The 24,364-nt window shown below is 33.5% G+C and overlaps 1 protein-coding gene across 1 annotated transcript; it reads left to right on the forward strand.

The window, feature by feature from the left end:
• The first annotated feature begins 12,532 nt into the window (after positions 1 to 12,532).
• LOC110649164 (uncharacterized) lies at positions 12,533 to 23,813 on the forward strand. Its single transcript, XM_058143001.1, has 14 exons — positions 12,533 to 12,780; positions 13,117 to 13,256; positions 14,130 to 14,250; positions 14,356 to 14,420; positions 14,528 to 14,641; positions 15,081 to 15,155; positions 20,150 to 20,188; positions 20,257 to 20,328; positions 20,970 to 21,083; positions 21,547 to 21,618; positions 21,738 to 21,774; positions 22,083 to 22,195; positions 22,475 to 22,681; positions 23,233 to 23,813. Exons 1-14 carry the CDS (start codon positions 12,699 to 12,701, stop codon positions 23,323 to 23,325), a joined length of 1,344 nt encoding a protein of 447 aa, XP_057998984.1. The 5' UTR covers positions 12,533 to 12,698; the 3' UTR covers positions 23,326 to 23,813.
• Positions 23,814 to 24,364: the final 551 nt, after the last annotated feature.

Raw genomic sequence — 24,364 nt, forward strand, 5'->3', positions numbered from 1 at the left:
TCTCTTCATGCCATTCCACCAGTATCTATCTTTCACATCATGGTACATCTTGGTGGAACCTGGGTGGACATTGTACAGTGTATAGTGTGCCTCTCGCATGATTTCATCTCTGAGATTGTCCACATCGGGCACACATATCCTAGAACCTTGCACTAGGGCACCATCATTGGCAAATCCAAACTCACCACCTTCATCTTGCAGTACTCTTTCTATGATCTTCATTAATTGTTTGTCTCTGTGTTGGGAAACTCTAACTCTATCTCGCAAGTCTGGCCTCACTGAAAAATGAGCCAACAAGACCCCCTCATCTGAAAGATCTAGGATTAAACCTTGATCCATCAACTCATGTACTTCCTGAATCAACAGTCTCTTCTCTGCTGAAATATGCGCCAAACTGCCAGAAGATTTTCTGCTTAAAGCATCTGCTACTACATTGGCCTTCCCAGGGTGGTACTGGATGGTGCAATCATAGTCTTCCAGAAGCTCCATCCATCTCCTCTGTCTCAAGTTTAAATCCCTCTGTTGGAAGATGTACTTCAAACTCTTATGGTTGGTGTATATCTCGCACACTTCACCATACAGGTAGTGTCTCCAGATTTTTAGTGCAAAGACTACAGCCGCCATTTCCAAATCATGGGTGGGATAGTTCTGCTCATGCCTCTTCAGCTGCCTTGAAGCATAAGCCACTACTTTTCCATTCCGCATCAAAACACACCCTAGGCCAACTCTGGAGGCGTCACATTACACGGTGTATCCTTCACCGCTCATAGGTAGTGTTAACACAGGGGCAGTGGTTAGACACTCCTTATCCTCATCATTATAACTGACTCTATCGAGCTCTCTTCCTGTCCTTTGCATCTTTTCCACTTCCCTTTTCCTATTTTTGGTATTGTTGGTATCTTTTCAACCTGCTGTACTTATTCCTTAATTTTAGTCCTATCTCATCCTTACACCTTTTCCTTCAAAGATGTCTATCCCATCATCAACTTTAACTTTCTTTTTATTTCTTAGTCTTATCTTGAATACTAGTTTCATTACTTCAAGAATTCTAACCCTATGATTTACTCCTACCAAAGACATTCTTCACCTTATGTAACACTTATAATTACCCATAGAAATTTTTTTTTCCTTGTATCCCTTTTTCCAACTTAACTATCGTAACATTATCATTCCCTATCACCTTAGTAGGAAATTGCTTATCCCGATGAATATGAGCCCCATAAACTATAAGTTCCATCTAAACTAACACGACTGTAGGAAATATGTGTCATGCCTTAATTCCAAACAAGATACTTCACGTGTTCATTCTCCTTAATATAATCATATATACTGCCCATAGCTTTCTAAACTTCAACCTCAAATTACCCATCAAAGAACAATTTCATCTATTGAATCTCATCCATAAATAGTACTTCCTCCACTCATAGTTTAAAAAGCTTAAAAGCCTTAGTAGCTAACTCAATTTAACTCCTATCATTACTCTGTTCGTCCTTTCATACTTAATACTAGGTATGCACTTATGTCATTCTCATATCAGAAATTATGTATGAATTTATGCCTACTAAACTCTCAATAACTAGGTCTCCTTGACTCGGTTCTGCTCCTTATATAACCTTCTAGAACCAAAAGCACAAGCTAAACTTGAAAAGAAAGAAAATATCCTCTTATATTCAACTACACCCGATTGTCATATTATAACGTTTCACCTAAGTTTCTTGGTCTTTCTCTCCAAATTTCATCATCTCCTAGCACAATTATGCTCTACCTATAAGGTATCATCCGCATGAACCCTTTACTGTACCATTTTCCTTCTTGACATAATATTTTATAATTTATTAACTTTACTTATACTCGACCTATGATTCATATCTATCATCGTTTTTATTGTGCCCTTAACTTTTGTTGATTCTGAAAGATTTCTCTCACTAATAAATTCTTCCAACACTAATTCCACCCTTATCTAGGGTCATTAATTTGATCCTTGAACTTTCTAGTGATTTATAACCATCCAGACTTGTCACTTTTCGTTCTACCCCTACTATTGTCCTGTTGTTATTGCTTCACTACAAAGTGATTCTGTTGATCACACTAAAAATGTTTGCCTGACATTCATAACGAACCTCTAACTACCTTCTCACTATCTCAAAAGTCTAACCTAAAACCTATGTGTCATTATCTATCATTCTTTTCCTCTCATCATACCTATTTGATCCCTTAGACTGACTTTTATTCAACTTACTGCTTACTAACTTCTCTTTCTCTACCTATTTAGGTAGTCCGCAATACCATCGCACACCTTCTAACATTTACTCATTATTATTGTATTCCATACCTCCATCACTTTTCTCACTAATGTGGTCCCATTTTGGGTTTTCCATCCTTGTCATTCTCCTTGCCAAGAATAACACTTAGCCTATCCTATATCTTAACTTTGTTCCTTTTATTATGCGCTCTTTAGGTTGTCATTTCATTTATTTCCTTTGTCTTACCCAAAATAGAACTTGACTATTCTATCCCTGGTTCCATTCTTCTTCCTAACATAATAGCTGTACTTGCTAACTATATCTTTCAGAGTCTCTATCGCGTTATCATATGTCCATGCTACTCGATTTGGTCCTTTGACCACTCTAGCTAGTACTTCCACTAGCATTTAGATTATATTGCATCTGCAATCAATTGCCCAAACTTTCATTCTGCACTTTCTTTATCCATTGGCCTTCTGTGATTTATCTTCGCTAATTTATTACTCTTAACACTATTATAATTAGATTATACTATTGTTTTGAATAATTTGAAATTAAAAAGGAACTCAGCAAATTACAGTCATACTTTTATTGTATGATCTCTATTCTTATCCTTTAGCTTACATAATACCCTTACTACCTCGAGAACTGATTCTGCAGTAATTTTATTTATTATTATTTTTATTATTATTATTATTATTATTTTCCATGTTTACTCAATTCCAAAACTTAAGATTTCGGGCACCCAAACCTGTCATCCAATTCAAAGGATTTACATCCATTGTGATCTGATTATATATGATTCCTATAATGGAACTTGTATCCTCTCCAGGATACCCGAGCCAACTACTCTCTACCACACTCTACAGTCCCATCTGGGACACTATTCCATAAGTCATCATTATCAGTAATAACCTTTGATCCATTCTGAAAAGATAGGACTATATCCTAACTTGCTGCATCAAAGGTACTACATCTACCACCTTGCCAGAACCATGTCAAGTTAATGACTCTTTTATCATATCATAGCTCTATAAATCATCAATTCATAGTTTCGACCTTCTCTAGGTAGTAGAGTTGTACTTTATTCCATACTGATACACACAAGGTATACTATTCTCACTCTATAAGTGTCACCTTTACTTTGCAACTAGTCCGAAACCTCTGGTCTGATGGCAACTCTTGATGTAACTCTAGCTCATCTTTGTAATCGAGTCACCGACTCTAGTTATCACCCAACTGTGACCTTTCAATATTCTAACTCTAGACTCTTAGCCAGGAGTTCCCAACTCCTCTGCAAATATAGAACTCTGTTCTGGCATAACTGTACCAAAACAGAAGCCATCTCAAACACCCTCATTATGGAGCACCTCGGGGATGCACGCAGCTCTACACAATAATCTCATGTCGGTACTGTAATCTGCAGCTTACAGAGCAGACATCGAGAACATTGTATAGTTACTACTAATTTCTTATCTCTCCTGAATCTTCTATTATCACAAACTTATTCTGACTGGGTCATCTACTGATGACTGCCAGTAGTGGTATCCTCATCCTTATCTAGGGCAACTGTACTTTTAAGACTCACTTTTATGTACTCGTGCCTTATACGAAATGGGCACACCATTTAAACCCATACTGACAAAAATATAACATTTCTTGGAGTACGTATCCTCATGATAGACCTCACATGTCTACTAACTCTATTTCACATTTCTGTGTACTCTACGAAAATCAAGACACTAACTGAGGTAATCTTATATTTCCCGAGGTATAACGTAGAATCTAGAAACAAAGAATTACAAGAAAAGACGAAACAGAATCCTATACTCCGCATGTGACTCATAGTAGACTCTTCCCAACACTTAGATAATTTTTCCCTACGAATCTGGAGCCTAAGCTCTGATACCACATTTGTCACAACCCAACCTATAGGCCGGACCGGCACTAGGACCTGGGCCAGCCTAAAGCCCCCGAGGCCCGTAGTAAGCCTAACTATTCATTAATCCAACTCTAAGGCCCATTTGGGCCCAATATCAAGAAATCAACCGGACGGAGTCCGGCTATAAAGTGGACCTTTCAACGGGGAGTTTTTGGCTCACCCGACCTGTAAACAAAATATATCATCAATTGGGGAGCTCAGCTCACCCTCCACATACTCATCAGCATAAAGATAAATGGGAGCTCAGCTCCCTCATCCAATCCATCAAACAGGCATATCATTATTTTTACAGGTCCACATAACAATTATATTACAGACCCAAATCATTTAAATATTTCTAACACATGCGAAAAATCTAGGAGTAAATAAAATTACACAAATATTGAATAACAACCTGCGAAGAAGAAAAGCAGGTTAACCACAATAAAATCTTCCTGTAGCCTGAAAAAATATTGAACAGGAGTGAGCGTTCGACTTAGAGAGTAAAATATCAATTTTAACCATAATCTCTATAACTATCTAAAACTAATGCATCCTGTAGAGTGAAATGCAACATCAACAACATTTTCACATTATAACATCAAAAAGGTAATTTGGAGCACTCACACACCCTGTAGCATCAATCATAACATATGGGAGCTAATCCCCTATACAGCTCTCTTAAATCCAACCTGGTGCCAGCGAAGAACTCAAGCCGGACTTTCGCTTAATAAACCAAATCGAGGGTCCCAGCGAAGAACTCAAGCCGTGACTACCCCTCGAAGGATCGGGTCCCAGCGAAGAACTCAAGCCGTGACTACCCGTCCTATCCATAGTCCACACCACATCACACGCACGCCGCCACGCACCCTGCTCCAAATTACCACAACAACATCATGGCACTTTAACAGTTATCAATGCATCATAAATCGTGCCTAGAGTTTAACTACATAAATATATGCATATAAGTGATGCATGGGCAGGCTGAACATATAATAATATCGAAATTACAATTAAAATTAATATTTTACTCACAGACTTGACGGTGATCACTGAGTGGGCGGAGGAAGAAGGTCATCGGCTCACTGACAATTTTATTACAATCATTTAATAAATTTGACTCAATACAAACAAAGAAAAGACCAAATACGTCCTAAGTCGTGCCGAAAATCCGGCAGAGTCTCCCCTATACCTAGGACCTACCCAACCTGCAAAAGGGCTCAAAACACACTTCTATATTCACAATCCATATGTCCACAACTCAATCCCATCACACAGCCCCTCCTGGACCCATCAAATCAATCATCCATCACAATATGTAAAATTTCAATTTAGTCCTTATAATTGACCATATTTGCAAAAATTGCCCAAATCAGCTCTAAAAATTCTAAAATTTTGCCCCACTGTCCTTAGCAATATTACTAAGCTATTGCAAAAAGAATCATAATTTTCTAAGCTACCACGAATATTTTATGGATTTTTAATCCTATTTAAGCACTAGAAAATTACGAAAAAGCAAGGTTCGGGTTTACCTTTGCCGATTCCGACTTCAGGAACGCGCTCGGGACGTCTGACAATGGTGGGGTAGCCAAAACCTCGATCCAATTCGGAGACTTTTTCAGGTGAGTGCATGCGGACGGAAATTCACAGATCCGGACAACTGTCGAATTTTCGCGAATTGAAGATACCTACACGAAGCCCAATAATAATATATAAAAATTCAGGGGTGTTACAATTCTATTGTTATTTTGTTATATAAAAAATAGATGATTTAATAAAATTTTATAATTTATCTCATGAGATTTTTTATACCGATGTTGTTTTCTGTAAAATAATTAATTATAAAAAATTTATTAATTTAATGAAAAAAATAAAATTTATTCACACAAAAATTAATATTATATTTTTTATAAGAAAACTTTATTTTTTTTCCTTTAAGTTAATAAAAAAATTTTAATTAATTATTTTGTAAAAAACAATATTAATTTAAAAAATCTCATGAGATAAATTGTAAAATTTTATTAAAACATTTTATTTTTTGTAATGAAATAATTTAGTAGTATAAAATCAAGTAACTATAAAAGACATCAATTTATAATATATAATAATATCAATTTATAATATATAATAATAAATTAAATTAAAAATTAGAAAGAACTTCACAGAAAAAATTGCCTCATTTCGTACTCTTAACCAAAAAGTTTTCATTCCAGACTTTGATCTTCTACGATGCGGGAATGGAAGCCATCCCTGCCCGTTTTCATAGCTCAACTCAACTCAACTCAACTAAGACTTTATCACAAAAATTTGTGATCGGCTATATGGATTCGCTTTCTCCACTCTAAACGATTTTGAGTTAAATCCTCAAAAATGTGTAATGCTTTTAGGTCATGTTGTACTACTCTTCTCTAAGTCAATTTAGGTCTACCCCTTTTTTTCTTTCTATCATCTAACCTAGTGTGCTCTACTTGTCTAACTGGAGCCTCCGTATGTCTACGCTTCACACGACCAAACCACCTCAATCTCCCTTCTCTCAACTTATCTTCAATTGGCACCACTCCTACCTTTTTTCTAATACTCTCATTACGAACTTTATCAAGTCTAGTATGGCCACTCATCCACCTTAACATTCTCATCTCTACAACTTTTATCTTAGACGCATACGACTCTTTTAGTGCCCAACACTCACTACCATATAATATAGCCGGTCGTATGGCTGTACGGTAAAATTTTCCTTTCAACTTATTGGGAATCTTACGATCACATAAAACTCCCGTGGCACGTCTCCACTTCAACCGTCTGGCTTTAATCCTATGACCCTCACATCCCCCATCTACTTGAAGGACTAAGCCTAGATATTTAAAGTGATTACTTTGGGACCGTACCACTCTATTCAAACTAACTCATTCCCTATCGTCAGTTTGGCCTTCACTGAACTTGCAATGCATGTATTCTGTCTTCATTCTACTTAACTTAAAACCCTTTGACTCTAGAGTACTTCTCCAAAACTCTAGTGTAACACCCCCGTTTGCATAGCCTGGTAGATTTTACTGTTCCGGTGATCGGTGTCGGTCCGGACAATTAAGGGGATTAGAACCACACTTAAGACAACTAGATAAGCCATAAACACAAATAATTAGTAATATTCAATTAGTTAAGTATAAACAAGAAAAACAAAACATAAGAAGTTAAACGAGCCGAGAGTCACAGCGATGGGTAACTTCCTCGGGAACGACTGCGAAGTCGTTTTAAACTCAAATTTCGAACCGTAAAAAGTGATGCTGCGGTCCTTAAAACCCTTATGGACACAGTGGAAAAGAGAAAATCACGAAAAAGAACTGTTAAGTCAGTCAAATAATTAGGTCAGGGAACCGAAAGAAACAGGGAATTATTTGCAAACCGGGATGAACCAGCGAGAGGCAATTTGGTCAATTGACCCCGAGAGCTGACTCCTGACCTAACTGTCAAATAAAATTGGAGAAAAGAAAATTTTGGAATCAAGAATTAAATTAAAGAACTAATAGAAAAATAGAAAAAAAAGAGGAAAAATCAAAAAGTAAAAAGGTGATGACAACATGCATGACCTCATGCATGATGCCATAACTAAACTAATTAATTTAATTAATTAATTGAAAATTTTGTGGTCTTCCATAACTAAAATAAATAAAGAAAATAAAAGAAAAAAAAAGTAAAAATCACTTCTTCTTCCTTCCATCTTGCCGCCCCATCTTCCTCCATAACTCCCATGAAAATTTTTTTATCTAAGCTTAAATTCCTCCACCCAATTTACAAAACTCCCCTAAAAACCTCACTAGACCTTGCAATCTCAACTTAAGAACAAGAAAGAAAGAAGAAAGGAGGAGAGGAATTGAAGAATTGGTGTTTAAGTTGAGGTTAGTTTATTAACTTGTCATTTTTCCATATTAAATGCATATGTGATGGTTGAAATGAGCTTAGAATTAATTAAATGAAATGAAAATATGGGGGAAGGACTATTATTGAAATTTTGTCCAGCTTGGAGGGAGTATGATTTTGTATGGCTTGAGGGTTTTGAATGAGTTTAGAAACCTTACTTAGTTGAATGATTAGCATTAAAACCATTAAATGTAGTTAAATGCATGAGATGAATAAGTTAGGGTTTGAATGTTAGGGTTTGTGAACCAAATTTTGGAGAAATGCATAAATGATATCTTTGACCAATTGTGAACTGAAAAATGGTCAATAATGACCAAAGGAGATGTGTGGAAATTGTTAGAATGGAAGTCAAATTCGTAGGTTAAAGCAGCATGACCAAACCAACTTTGAAGGACCAAAACGGAAATTTTACAAGTCCAATTGATATGCCATCAATTGGGGATGAAAATAAACGTAAAATGACACAATTTTCATTAAGGAACCATGGCCAAAAACTGACCAAAACTTAGTGAACCAATTGACCAAAGTGAAATGAGAGCAGGCTGCCACTGCACAAACTAACCAAATAAACAGTAATTATTCATTTGGTCATAACTCGAGCTAGGAAGGTCAAAATGACCTGAAATTTTACCAGTAATTAGATAAGATATAGATCTAAAACTTTCATGAAGAACACCAACCCAAATTATGCCATTAACCTAATCAAATGATTGAGAAAAGTTGAGTTACTGAACCTGCAAAACTGCAGATTTCCATTTGAACAGTAAAGTTCCAATGGCTATAACTCTCCCTAGAAAACTCCGATTTAGGCGATTCTTGAACCGATGGAAACCTAAGACATAGTAGAACATTTCGTATGAAGGAAATTAGACCAAATTATGGACTTAACTTGGTCAAATTATTGAATGAAGTTGGATTAAAAATCTGCCAGAACCTAAATTGCAGCATGAACAGTACACGTGAACAGTAATTGTATTTTGGCTATAACTTGAGCTACAAAACTCCAATTAGGGTGATCCAAAAATGAGAATACACTTAAGACAATAAGGAACATTTTCTATGAAGGAAGTTTTGTCAAATTCCAACAGTAAAAGGGCCAATGGAACAGTGCAATTTGGAGCACCAAAACTGAAAATTTGACAATTTGGCCAAAAGGATTTAAGCTTTGAGAAAATGACCAAAACCAACAAATTTAATGACCAAAATGTGGTATGTGGGTGAAGTTGGAGTTCCCATACCTATTAAGCCTTAGAAAGTCAACTATTTGACTTGAATAGTGTAGTGAATAGTAACCCAAAATACAAAAATTTCGAGAACGTCGAATTTAACACGTTAGAACTAGGTAAATGTGAAGTTAAATTTATTTTGGATTTATGTTAAGTTCTAGTACTGAAACATTGTAAAATTGTGTGTTTCAGTTGAAAAGAATATCGGGAAGGAACCCGAGGAACCGAGTCGAGGCTAAGGGACGACTCGCTTGAGGTTTGTGCACAACATCTCCATGCTTTAAAATTCATTGATAAAGTGAATGAAATATGTATTTTACTTGTGCTTTGGAATTGTTGAAAGTTTAATTGTGACATTATTTATGATGTTTTGATTTAAACTGTGAAAGTTATTGTGTATATTTGAAATGACAATGTTTAGCAAATTGTTAAGATAAGTTTTGAAACCACAGTGTCATGACCATATATTTGAACACCTTACTAGCACGACTAGTGGGGGTAATTAGTTTTGAATTTTGATTCCTTCTCTGGAGAAGTGTTGAGGTGTGCCAGTAGAAGAGGATGTGAATGGATATCCATATATTTGAGCTAGCTAGCCTTGTAATGTGATTTCTCTTTAGCATCTGGCTATTGAGATTCTATTTGTTTCGAATGGCATGATTTAACTGTGGGTTTTATGAAATGTGTTTTGATACTTCGAAATGAACGTGGTTTGCATTAAAATCTTATAATTCATGTTTTGTGTTTAATGCTCATGTTTAGTCAAATTTTTGAATAAATATGATTTTATTTTTGCATAAAGATTATTTTAGTATGTTGTGCACCACTGAGTCCTAGTACTCAGCGATAGCTTTTATTGCTGTCGCAGATACAGAGACGAGAGGAGCAACAGAATGAGCTGCTAAAGATTGAGGATCATTCAGCCTAAAGTCTTCGGGTATAATTTATACCCTAATTGTAAATATTTCTTTTGATGTATATATTGCACATAAATGTATGGACATGTAAAAATAGGTCTTGAGCAGTTGTATAAAATTTGTATAAAGTTGTAATATATATTGTAGTTTGAAATTCTATTCAAATTGTTTTGTTTCTAATGAAATATGAATGGAACTATTTTATTTAATTTGAATGAAATAGATTGTTAGTATTTTGATGATCATTGGATACTGGATTTGAAATTGAAAGTTGATAAATGTGTTGAGAAATTGTTTGAGATTGAGTTTGAAATTGAAACAGTTGTTGAGAAAATTTTTAGAAGTGCTTTTTACAGGTATTTGAAGAACTGTTTTCTCAAAATACAGAGGGAACTCTGTCAAAATTTTTATAAAATTTACGGAAAAATAAAATGGGCTAAAATTTCCAACTAGCTTTCAACTTAATTACATGTTTAAAATACTTATTAGAAATGCTCACCACTTATCAAAAATAAGAAAATTGTTTTAAATCCCTTGTAGGGTACTTAATGAGTTATCGGTAGGTGAAGTTCGGTAGTTCATTAGGTATTCTACGGGATCATGTTATGCCTTACAGAGGGGTAAGGTGTGACATCTAGCTTTCTATTGACTCCTTCTCGTGTCTTATCTATCAGAACAATATCATCCGCAACTATCATGTGCCAAGGAATACTCTCTTGTATATGTTTCATCAATTCATCTAAAACTAATGTAAAAAGGTAAGGGTTTATGGCTGATGCTTAGCATAATCTAATTGAGATCGGAAAATCTTTTGTGTCTCCTCCCACTGAGCGCACAATAGTAGTTGCTCCTTCATGCATATCTTTCAACACTTGTATGTTCTTAATAGATGCCCTCTTTTGTTATAACACATTCCATAAGACATCTATTGGAACACTATCATAAGCCTTCTCCAAATCAATAAAAACCATAGGTAGATATTTCTTCATATCTCTATATTTCTCCATCAAGCTTCTAATGAGAAAGATCGCCTTCATAGTTGAACGATCGAGCATGAAACCAAATTGATTAAGAGAGATAGAAGTATCATGACGTAGTCGATGCTCCACAACTCTCTCCCACAACTTCATAGTATGGCTCATAAGTTTAATTCCCTTATAGTTTGAGTAACTCTGTATGTCTCCCTTATTTTTAAAAATAGATACTAAGATACTCCTCCTCCATTCATCGGGCATTTTCTTTGAGTTTAGAATCTTATTAAATAATTTAGTTAACTATGCCACTCCCATATCTCCCAAACACTTCCACACTTCAGTTGGTATTTCATCGAGTCCACAAGCTTTACCCACTTTCATTCTCTTAAGTGCTTCATTTACTTCTAAAGATCTAATCTTTCTACTATAATTCATATTCTTTTCTATTATTGTATAATCTATATTCACGCTATTACCATTTTGACTATTATTAAAGATATCATTAAAATAATTTTTCCATCTTTCTTTAATGTCCTCATATTTCATCAACATTTTTCCTTCTTTATTCTTAATGCACCTAAAGATAAAGAAAAAGTAAATGAGTTATATATCATTGCTTGAAAATGGATAAATTAATAAAGAATATAGGTAAATAAAAGCAAATTTTACCTTATTTTGTTCTCAAATTTATATTTTTTATATTTGGTAAAATGGAGTATAAGGAAAAAGAGGTGAGAATTATGATTATTTTTTTTTATACATACTTAGGCCCTATTTGTTTCGCAGACAATATTTTTCTAGACAATATTTTTTCGTATTTTCTAGTATTTGGGAGCACTCAAAAAAATTGATTAACAAAAAATATTTTACTAGTTAAAAGAAAATTAAGTCATCTTTTAGAAAAATAATTTATATTTTTCAAAAGAGGAAGACATTTTTTATTTTCTAAATTTTAAAAATTTTATTAAACTATAAATATAATTATACATACATGAAATAAATAAATATCATTAATTTAACATTACAATCAAATAACAAAAAATATTTTTATATACAAATAATTTTTCGTGAAACAAATAAAATCTTAAATTTATTCTTTCATCACATTTTTCTAAATTTAAAAATATATATATTATTTTTCTTTATTTTTTAATTAATTCATCCCTGGAATTTTTGTTTTGTAACCTTTTTTAAGCCTTCCATCTCCTTACTCTTTTTAACCCTTCTCCCACCTTATCCAAACAAAACAAATGAGGATTGTTAACCAACAGACAATAAGATTGGGCCAACAGGCTCGAGCCCACATCAACCGCCCCCAAAACTATCTTCTGATTAACTTTCTCGACCCTCCAGGAGGCGGAGCGGAGACAAACGGTAGTGCAATTGAAACTGCTGCGATTTTAATTTCACAGATAAAATTCGTAACCCCCTTGAGAAAGGAGGACAGAGGACGGTTCAAAAAAAAAAAAAAAAAGAGAGAGAGACACAGAGATATAGAAGAGATGACTAGAGCATTAAGTATCTTGCAGCTACGGCAGATTAGCTCCACCAAATTTCTGCTAAGAAGCTCAAATTTTTCTCCAGGTACTCTCTCTCTCCCCTTCGTTTTGACTTGCTTTGACTAACCTCGGCGCTATTCCGTTTGACTCGAAATATAAATTTTGAGCTACTCATCTGTTCTTTCGATTTTCTTTTTCCTACAAATTTTGCTTTTAGGTATAGTTATCTTCTTCAAGCTTATACTGTTTGTACGTGGTATTTTACTCCAATCCTTATTTGTTGTTGTGAAGTTCAAATTTTGGATTTTGAATTGAATTTGGTCTGTTTGTTTGGGCAGTTTTTCTTCTTCTTTTCTCCCTCGCTTTCTTTTAGAGCTGTCATAACTTGATTATTTATTAGCAAACTGCTTGCAAATTGCAGGTCTATTCGTGAAGGCAGGAATAACAAAATGCCCAACTTTATGCTTTTGTAGACGTATTCAGACAGTTACGTATGATATTGTGAATGCAAGCTACGTACCCACTCCCACGACTAAACAACAACAGCAGAAGAAAACCACAGTACTTGATCCTTCTTTTACTCTATGAAACATTGCTGATGAATTGTGTCTTTGTAATGCGCATTTTACTTTGCCTTACACTGCTTAAGATGCATGAGCAGAAAAGTAACATCTATGGAAGAAAATGAGGAATGGTGGAAAGGGAGTGAATGAGCCTTTTGAGGAAAGAAAGGACCTTTAAGGTCTTCCAGAGGGAACGAGATGAAGGGATCCTTAGAGTCTGATTTTAGGTGGGGGTTCAATTACATATTTAATCAGGTCTGGTTGGAAAAACTCTTCTGAGAGGGACTATGTTCTAGTAAAAGCATGGTCCGTCCTCGGTAATGAACCAAGGACTGGGTGGATGATTTTGGAATATGAATAAGGGCGTTATAATCGTTAGCTATAGAGTTTCATGTTGTTAGTGGCTTTGGAAAGTGTGAAAGTGAAATTTCATTTGGTCCACTAAGACGATGATCCAATTGTTGGAATGGAAACATATATTAGCATCCATGGAGGTGATATGTTGATTGGCACATATTGATTCTCTTTCAGTCTCTTTATTCTAGGAGTTTCTATAGTGGTTTAGGGGCTGCTATTAATTGAAGGTTTGGAATATTATTATCATGTTTGCTGGAATTGCCGCATATTTGGGGTATGGGATTTGGAATTAGAAGAGAAAAGAATAATGATCTTGTATAGACAGCATTAATCCCCTTGTGTTTGGTTTGGATTAGTCATTTTAAGATGTACCATTGTTGGCGCTTAGCCTTCTATTATACTTCATGTTGTAAATAATAAAATTATTTGCTTTTTCTTAATTAATTTTTGCATATTGCTATATTCTTCTTCTAATAATAAAAATAATTTAGGTTGTGCTTATGGGTTGTTTTAGGATAAAGCACCAGAAATACTTGAAACAGTTGGTGCATTTCAAAAGCTACCAATGGTGATGCCATCAGTTGATATTCTTTATTCAGCATTGAGGAAGGCAAAGAGGGTCCCTCCTACAAAAGGTTATTGGTTGAGAGTTCGATTCTTATTCCGTGTCAACAAATTGAATTTACTTTTGTTTGTGTGGCAAAGTTTTGTTTTATGATATTCATTAATTCCTTTCATAGGCATTGCTAATATTGCCAAGCGAGAGAGAAATAAAGGTGCAAAGCAACTTGATGCATTGATGAAAGTAAGTTCTTATTCTTGCACATCTCCTGTTATCTTAATCTAAAAGTTAACTTTTATCATGTGCAAGTGCAAGAGGCTGACATCTTGGGTTACTGTTTCACTTTTCAGGAATTGGCAGTTCCGTTAAGGGAATATTTGGAGAACTTCCCTAAAAGGAGATATTTGCATCCTTATGAACAGTCACTTATTGAGTTAACCCTTGGTGATGGAAATTATGAAGAGGTAAATTATGTTTTGTTCAAATGAGAATTCCTGGGATCTCTGGCAATATATTATGCTTTAAAGCAACTAAATAACTAATGGTCTTATAATTCTTCTGATACAAATACCAGTAGAATTTTCAGTGAAAGTTTGTAATGCTATTATACTTAAGAAATTGTTGGAAATACATATTGTTCTGTGCAAGAGAAACAATTATATGATGTTCTGGCTGCTTTTTATCCTTCTTGGATTGGGTCGGAGTCGGACTGATTTTCCATTGTATAGAAAGTGGAAAGTCTCTTGTTCTCATAAAAACCAATACTTTATTGAATCTGTCCCTTTGTCCCTATAAATTTGCTTTTGAAAAGTAGAACATAATTTCGTGGCGGAAACTATTTATTTTTCTACTAAATTCTGTATCTTCTTTTTGCCAATTGAAGATTCAGCTAAGGTTTGACAGGTGTTGAGAAAAGTAGATGCTTTGAGGAAAAAGGTGTTGTCTGTTGGAAAGGAACACGCTTCAGTATGTGCTAAGGTTCGTCTTTCTTGAATACTGGAAATGCTTTACTTCCTTCTTGACGCAGTATGTAGCGTGAAAAATGATCGACACATGATCCTTAAAAATAAATAAGATTTAATCCAATATCTTAAAATAAATACAAGACTTGTCCAAAATTTAGGATAAAATAAATCAAAGACAGCTTTATGAAGAAGAAAATTTCATTGACTAAATATGAAAACTTGTACGTAATGAAAGTACAATGGGTATTTATAGAATTATAAATCCTAATCTTAGTAGAAATAAATTAAAGAGTTTTAATCTAAATAGAAAATATATTTAAAGACCTAAATTAACAAGAAGTAGTATTTTAGAGTCCTAATAATACTAGAAAATATAAATAAAATTTATCTAAGAAAATAAATCCTTGTGAAAATAGGATAACAAAAGTCTTCTGATCTAATATTCATTTGCGCACTGCGTCATTCACCTACACTTTCGAGAAAATTTAACCTCGAATTTCAAAGTGTTGAAGAATTAAAAACTCCATTGGAATATCACATCATGGCTTCCTCTTGAATAGTATCAGTAGAGTTGACATGAACAAAAGAACTTCACATTATCCTTTGCATCTATTGGAACAAATCTTCAATTTTTATAAACTCCATGATTTGAGTTTCTTCAATCTCCACTGTCTTCATGGATTGTTTATCTTCAATTCCCTTTGAAATCTCCATAATTTTTTGTTCTTCATTCTCTATGACACTTTCTTCAAAGTCTTCATCATTCACCATAGCGAAAGTCAATAAAATCAAAATTTCAGATTCTTCAATTTCAGATTCTTCAATTTCAGATCCTTTACGCTTAGGGTCTTCAACTTTGAGTTGTTTTTCTGATGCAGGTTAATCTCTTTGTTCGTGCTCCAAATCTTCAACACTATTTGATGTCTTTATAAGATTTGTTTCCACCTCCACATTCTTTATTTCTTTGAAATACACAATTCCTGAACACTATTTCTCTTATATTGATCATTAATAACAAATATTCTTTTAGAATTATAGAGAACTGAATCATAATTTGACTGTTAACTCTTCTGACTTGATTCAATTTATGATTTATCTTCTCAACATTATGAACTCCTAATAAACGGCGAATCTCTTGTAATTGTCGCATAATTTCTGTTATAAAATTTTGATACTCTTTAATTGCTCTCCAAACAGCTGGTAACTTTTGATCACCGTCACGAGGTTGATTATCACCACCACCACCAGTATCGGCCATTGTAATGAGGGTGAAATTTCTGCTCTGATACTACCTGACGCAGCGTGTAGCGTGAAAAAAGATTGACACACAATCAAACCCTTGAAAGTAAATAAGATCTAATCCAAGATCTTAAAATAAATACAAGACTTAATCTAAAGTTTAGGATAAAATAAAACAAAGACCGCATTACGAAGAAGAAAACTTTATTGAATAAATTTGAAAATTTGTACATAATAAAAATACAATGGGTATTTATAGAATTAAAAATCCTAGTATAAGTAAAAATAAATTAAAAAGTTTTAATCTAAATAGAAAATATATTTAAAGACTTAAATTAAATAGAAGTAGTATTTTAGAGTCCTAATAATGCTATGAAACATAAATAAAACTTATCTAAGAAAATAAAGAATTCATCTAAAACTAAAAGTCCTTGTGAAAATAGGAAAACCAAAAAGTCTTCTGGTCTGATATTGATTTGTGCACCGTGTCACTTCTTGTGGATTCTAGTTGCTTAACTGCTTGAATTTTGTGGTGCTAACTGGATGTAGAATAAATAAAGAAGAATAAAAAACTAAGAAAAATCAAGGTCCAATCCTTGAAAAAGAGAATTAATTCTCAATAATTTTAGTTAATCTTAATAATAATCATAATCTAAAGCTACTCAATAATAGAAAATTAACTCTATTTATGGAGCTTACAACTCTAATTAAATTAGAAATAGAAATCCTAATTCAACTCTAATTAGGAATACTAAATAAGATAAATTAGAAATAATAGACCTAATAGTAATAAAATTCTTAAATAATAAAAGCTCTTCAAATTTTCTAATTCTATAATAATTAAAATTCTTAAATAAAATTCTAAACTTTCTATTCTGCATTATTCTCCCTTGATTGGAGAAAACTCGACCTTGAGTTCTAAAGTGTTGAAGGATCAAAAATCAAGTAAGGAGAACACCCAGTACGATCTTCTTGGACGGTAGCAATAAGAATGACTTGGAAAAAGTTTGTGCTCGCTTTTGTATTCTTAGAGATATCTAGGCAGATAAAATCAATTAGAACAATAGTTGAAATGCCCTTTAACTTAATAGGATCTTCAATTTTCATTGATGTCTCTATATAATCTTCTTCATTCCCCAATATATTTTTCTCAAGCTTTGGTTGTGCAGTTTTATCAATTTCTTAGTTTGGAAATGGCTCTTCAACATGTGAATGCTCAAGAATTGAATCGTTGGATTCTTCAATCTCATACTCTTCAACCTTTATTTTCCTGGGTTGTTTTTTTTGTTCCTCATTCTTATCTTGAAGTTGCTCTTCGAATTTTTCCTCTTGTTCATCTTCAACATCAAGCTTCTTTTTTTGATTTACAATTTGAATTTCTTCTTTAAGTTCTTGCACAGCTACCGATATCTTACTAAGCTCTATTTTTGATAACCCATCAACTTGTACTTCTACTTTTGATAACTTATCAAGTTGTGTTTTCAATTTTTTCAGACCTGAAATCACTTATTCTTTTCTGCATTCTTCAAGCTCTCTTTCCTTAACTTGTAAGAATTATTGTAAATCTTTGTATTCCCTTTCCTCATCTAGTAAACTCTGTCTAACTTCTTGATATTCACCATATAAGAAAGAACATCTTTCATGATCACGTCTATAACTATAATTATTTATCCAATGACATAGTGATAGTAATTGACCCTTGTGAAATCCAACGTCATAATTAATTTCTTGGAGAATATTTTTGTAGTAATTGATCTCCTTTTTTAGCCTCTCAATATAAGTTTCCATGGCATTTGAAGTAAGAAAACATACCTTGAAGAAAAAAAAAAAAACTCAAAATTTAGTTTTTAAGAGTTGTTTCTATTGAAAACAAGGATGAGTTTGTTGGTGGAAGCTGATCCGAAAACTCGATCTGTCGGGTTAAAGGTCTAGGTGCATTGGACTGAAGTTCCGACGATGCGAAGAAACAGATTGGCTGACGACGAGTTGTTGGATTCTTCTAGTTTTTGACTTTTGTTTTTTTTTTGAGCTGTAGTTAACAAGGAAAAATTTTGAAGGACAAAAACACAGGTGGGGATCTAAGGAGTGGGAAGAATTGAATGGGAGGTTTAGTAATTTTGTAGAAAGCAATGGAACGTTGGCTCAATTTTAGGCTCTCATACCAAAAATTGATGTAGAAAAAATAAAGAAGAATAAAGAACTAAGAAAAATCAAGGATCAATCCTTGGAAAAGAGAACTAATTTTCAATAATTTTATTTAATCTCAATAATAATCATAATTCAAAGCTGCTCAATAATAGAAAATTAGCTCTATTTATAGAGCTTACAACCCTAATCAAATTAGGAATAAAAATCTTAATTCAACTTTAATTAGGAATACTTAAAGTCAACTCAACTCAACTAAACTAAGCCTTTATCTCAAAAATTTGGGGTCGGCTGTATGGATTCTCTTTCTCTACTCTAAACGATTTTGGATTAAGTCCTCGGAAATGTGTAATGTTTCTAAGTCATGTTGTACTGCTCTCATTCAAGTCAGTTTAGGTCTACCCCTACTTTTCTTTCTATTCTCTAACCTAATGTGCTCTATTTGTTTAACTAGAGTCTCTGTATGTTTACGCTTCACATGACCAAACCACCTCAATCTCCCTTCTCCCAACTTATCCTCAATTGACACTACTCCTACCTTTTGTCTAATACTCTCATTACGGACTTTATGTAGTTTAGTATGACCATTCATCCAATTAACATTCTCATCTCCGCAATTCTTGTCTTAGACACATACGACTTTTTCAGTGCCCAACACTCACTATCATATAACATGGCCGGTCGTATGGCTGTACAGCAAAATTTTTCTTTCAACTTATTGAGAATTTTACGATTACATAAAACTCCCGTGGCACGTCTTCACTTCAACCATCCGGCTTTAATCCTATGACTAACATCCTTCTCACATCCCCCATCTACTTGAATGATTGAGCCGAGATATTTAAAGTGATTACTTTGGGGCAGTACTACTCTATCCAAACTAACTCCTTCCCTACTAAATAAGATAAATTAGAAAATAATAGGCCTAATAATAATAAAATTCCTAAACAATAAAAACTCGTCAAATTTTCTAATTTTATAATAATTAAAATTCCTAGATAAAATTCTAAGCTTCCTATTCTGCATTATAACTGTTATTGAGATGCTAACTTTTGCTTGGTTTAATCTTTCAGAAAGCTTTTAATGTAAGTTGTCCATGGAGCATTTAATTGCTTTAGTTTCTTGCATATCTTTTTAGTTTCTTAGATGATTTCATGTTGGGGTTACAAATCCTTTATTGTTTATCATCCTTCCTAGTTGTTAGTAAAGTAGACAAGATTGCATGAATAGATGGAATGCACAAAGCAATAGCTCCACATAAAGGAACCAGGAAGCAAAATATTTTAAGCAAATATTAGCAGACATGATATCAAGGTGATTCAAATTTTCTGTCTTCACCAAGCTGGTTAGTACAACGTACTTCCGGTTTGCAGTTGCATACAAGTTTTCACAAACTGATAAAATAGGGTTCTTGTTTATGTTCATAAAAGTTTTGCATAAATTGATTTTGCTAGCTGTTTGCTTCACTTTTTGTTAATCTTTATTTGATTGGGTTTGTATTGCATATTCCTACAGTTTTGAGAGTTGATTATGTATGTCTGATTGGTGTGCTGGACGGCTAACAAGTTATTACATTTTGCATTACTTTAAGTTTGAACTAACTGGGGATATAATTATGGGCAGTCTCTAACGAAACGAGAGGCTTTGGAGCGGTTGAATGAGGTAAGTTGTTATCTGCTTGCTTCTCACATCTGGTAATATCTGTGACAACAGTCTATTAATATCTGCAGGGTCTGGAAAAGCTTGAAGAAACTTTTAAACGTGAAGGAAAGGCAGTTGATGCTTTATTCAACATTGCCAAGGTATTTTTTTTCTTCAACAAAAATTTATTTGTTGCTCCAGTTTTTTCTTTTTATCTCTTCCGTTTGATAGTATTATTTTACAGTCATACATTTATATGCATGCACATGCGTTTCTGTGGGGTATGGTAGTATTGTTGAATTGTATCATGGTCATGTTAGATAATAAACCTACTTTAATATACGGTGCTTGGGTGGAAGTGCTGATGGTCATTTATGTTCAATGGATTATATCAATATATATTTCCGGGACAAGATTTTCAACAAGGCTTTGGGTCAAAGACAAGAAAATTGTATTTATTTGTGCAACTTTATAAGGTATAGAGTATAATAATTCTTTGTTTTGGCCTCATTCAAATCATGATTTGACAGAATTCTGGGTTACTTGGTCTTCAGCTGACATGTATTTTTCGGCAATTTTGGGGATTGTTAAATTATCTTTTACAAAAATAGTTTTCAGTTTTCTAATAATTGTGCTTACTACTTCTGAGCTTTTGCCAACTTTTGTTATTGTTTGAACCGTATGTTCCTCATGCTTTGTTGTTGCAATTATTGGTGTCTGTTCTGGGAGTAATTCATAATCTGATTTGAATTACAATTGTAGCATGTAATAGGCCAACTTTGAGACTTAATATGGTTTGCAGACTTTGCGGGCTATGCCAGTGGTCGATCTAGAAACACCAACTCTTTGTCTTGTTGGAGCTCCTAATGTAGGAAAGTCGTCCTTGGTTCGGATACTTTCAACAGGGAAGCCTGAGGTTTGTACAGATGTCCAGTGATTATGATTTTTTCTTTGTGGTTTTGATATTGATCCTTAAAGAAACATTGATCATTTGAAAGGATATCAAAAACCCAAGTTGGTTGGGCTCTATCTTAAATGGATATTTTGAACGCTATTCATCTCCAGGCCTCCGGCAAACATCAACACATCCAAACTCTCCAATTATGACAACTCAATGTTTATGGTTAAACACACAAGAAACTAAAGAACCTTGGAGAGATCTGTGTTTTGTTAATAAAGAGGTTTTGAAACTTAAATTCTGATTTTGTGGATTGTTTTTGTTTTTTGGATTTTCATATTTTCAGCTAGACTGTTGAAGATAAAGTATGACGCACATCTACTTGAATGTGATGTTGAATGAAATTTACATAGAATTGAGTTATGCTGTTCTTGTTGTTAATAGTGACATTTTCCTCTGCTTTATTTGGTCTTGGAGTCAGGTTTGTAATTACCCTTTCACAACTAGGGGAATTCTAATGGGCCATATTGCTTTTGACTTCCAGCATTTTCAGGTTAATCTCTCTCTAGTTTCTTTGTCTTTTCCATCTTAATTTGTTTAAGATATGGTTAGCTGTTGGCAATCTGCTTTTTCCCCAATTAGTTTGTTTATATGTACTCAAACTAACTGCAGGTGACAGACACCCCAGGACTTCTAAAGAGATGTGATGGTAACACTCTTGGAAATATTATATTTGCATGCTATTTTTGAGTAGTTCATGTAAATTACTAATTTCAAACTACATTAGCATCTCTCTCTCTCTCTCTCTCTCTCTCGTGTCTATATATATGCATATGCAAACACATTTTCTTAATGATAGAAAATAGGGGTGAGGTTGGTGGGCACAGTATTGAAGGTATTTCTCCAAAGAATTTAGAGTGATGAAATGTTTTTATGATTCTATCTCTGCTATATATGTGTGTGTGTGTGTATATATATATATATATATATTTTCTCACATCTTGGTTGAACCTGCAGAGGACAGGAACAATTTGGAAAAATTAACGCTTGCTGTCCTCACACACTTGCCAACAGCAATACTTTATGTTCATGATCTCACTGGAGAATGTGGGACCTCAGCTTCTGATCAGGTATGTAAAGTAGGATTTTAACTTTTTATTTTTTCACACAAGGAACTTCCAATTGTGAGACTAGAAGAATAAGAAAGACTTGATTTGTATACGTAATCTGTATAACTGAAGATAGATGGCCTTGCTAATGGTTTGTTGTTTATTTTTACTAGCTATTCTACTATTACAAATATTGCTTCTTGTAATGAATATTTAGTCATTTACTGGAAAATGAATTGGTTTTATGATATGTGTTTCCCTATAGATGATTTTTTTTCTGGCTGATTATTGGATTTGCAGTTTGAGATATACAAAGAAATTAAAGAGAGATTCAATGATCATCTTTGGCTTGATGTTGTCTCTAAATGTGATCTCTTGCAAGAATCTCCTGTGGTCTTCATTGCAGAAGATAGCAATGGTAGTAATTTGGAAATGGCAAGGTACCATAAAATGGGACCCAATGGAGCAATCCATGTGTCTGTAACGAGTGGAGAAGGACTCAATGAGGTAACTTGTTCCAATTCAACCTTCATTTTCCATTAACCGGTATTTCTGACCGTCCGCTTTGTGGGTTTGAACTAATTTTTATGACATATTCAGAATTTGAATTGTCTTGGTGTCAAATAGGTAAATAAAGGACTTGAAATTGAAATCCTATGGGCCACCATGTTAGGAGATGATCCACTATGGATGGTCGTAATGCTTTGATGTGGAGAGAGTTGCAAAAAATTCAATAATTTATGGCATTAATGCATGTCCCAATCTAATAAAGTTTTAATAACTTGTGCATGCACTCAATTGGGAGTTTTTACATCTGATTACCTGGTTATCATTTTGAAACAAATTATGAATTATGCATACCAATCTGAAATTGTTTATGCAATGTGTTTAGATTTAATATGCTTCAGTTATTGATTTATGTTGAATTTGTAGTGTTCCTACCATGTCGAATTCATCATTGGTAATTTTTGCTGACTTCTTAAGTTGAAGTTCATGTTATTAGATGTTTTCCATGATTGTGCTGCAACTCAGACCTGATACATGCACACACGCTGCAGCTAAAAGTTAAAGTGCACGAACTACTGGTTGCCCAGATGGAGAGGATCGGAAGTATGAAAACCAAAGAAGATAATCCATATTTGCCAACATAACAGACATCACTATTTGTTGGTATGATTATGGGTTGACCCACTATGTCTCAGGGATAACAACTTGGTGAAGATGAAACTTACATTTTCAGAATTTGTAGAAGCGATCTCTTTCTGCAAGCATGAGGCATTTATACTGAAGCTTAACAAAATGCTTCTCTCTTTTTCGTTGCTCGTTCTGAGATTTGGACGTGAGGCTGATGCCAAAACAAGTTTTATATTTTATGCATTAAATTTTTTTTTACATTAGTTAGTCTTGTAGAAACCTTCCCTCATCTTTTGATTAAAGATTAATTTGTACAAGGGACATTGGCTAGCTAGCATTGGAGGCTGATGCACATTTACATAACACAAGTAGTGAAATTTCCTGCAAAATCTTCACAGATTGTAATATATGGTGTGGGAATTTTGTGACTGGAATTAATGACTTGGTTTGGTCCATGGAGTAGCACGGAATAAATTAAAAATACAATAGCTATTCTTAACTTTAACCCTTGTTTAGATTGAATGCAGCGTGATTTATTAATATATTATATTATATTGTATTATATTGTATTGTATGGTTTTTATTGTTAACATGTTTGAAAAGATGGAATAGTATATGATTGCTTAATAACCTTTCATTTAATTAGATAGGATGATATCATAAAATAAATATAAAGATTACTGAAATACTTTTTATTATCGTTTTTAATGTATAAATGGTTTAAAAATGTTTATTTAAATAAAATATTAATTTGTAAATAATTTTATTTGATCTAGAAGTACACATTTTTTAGGATTTAATCTAAAATTGTTTAGAGTGGATAAAGTGAATTTATATAGTTGATTCTAAATTTTTGGGGTAAAAATTCAGTTGAGTTGAGTTGTAAATAATATTATTATAATAATAATTAAAAATATATTTTATTTTTTAATTAATTATTAAATATATAGTATAAAAATTTTATATATGTTATATAGTGAAAATTTTATATATTATATAAGAATGAAATGAGAAAATAAAAATTTTAAATTAAGTCAAATTGTCCATTTAGTGATT

This window comes from Hevea brasiliensis, chromosome 2, assembly GCF_030052815.1.
Source record: "Hevea brasiliensis isolate MT/VB/25A 57/8 chromosome 2, ASM3005281v1, whole genome shotgun sequence".
In the NCBI taxonomy this organism is placed as follows: domain Eukaryota; kingdom Viridiplantae; phylum Streptophyta; class Magnoliopsida; order Malpighiales; family Euphorbiaceae; genus Hevea; species Hevea brasiliensis.

Coding starts and splice junctions, on each gene's coding strand:
- LOC110649164 (XM_058143001.1), top strand. CDS start 12,699: ATGACTAGAGCATTAAGTATCTTGCAGCTACGGCAGATTAGCTCCACC. Junction 14,421..14,527: donor AACTTGATGCATTGATGAAA/GTAAGTTCTTAT, acceptor TTCACTTTTCAG/GAATTGGCAGTTCCGTTAAG. Junction 14,642..15,080: donor GTGATGGAAATTATGAAGAG/GTAAATTATGTT, acceptor AAGGTTTGACAG/GTGTTGAGAAAAGTAGATGC.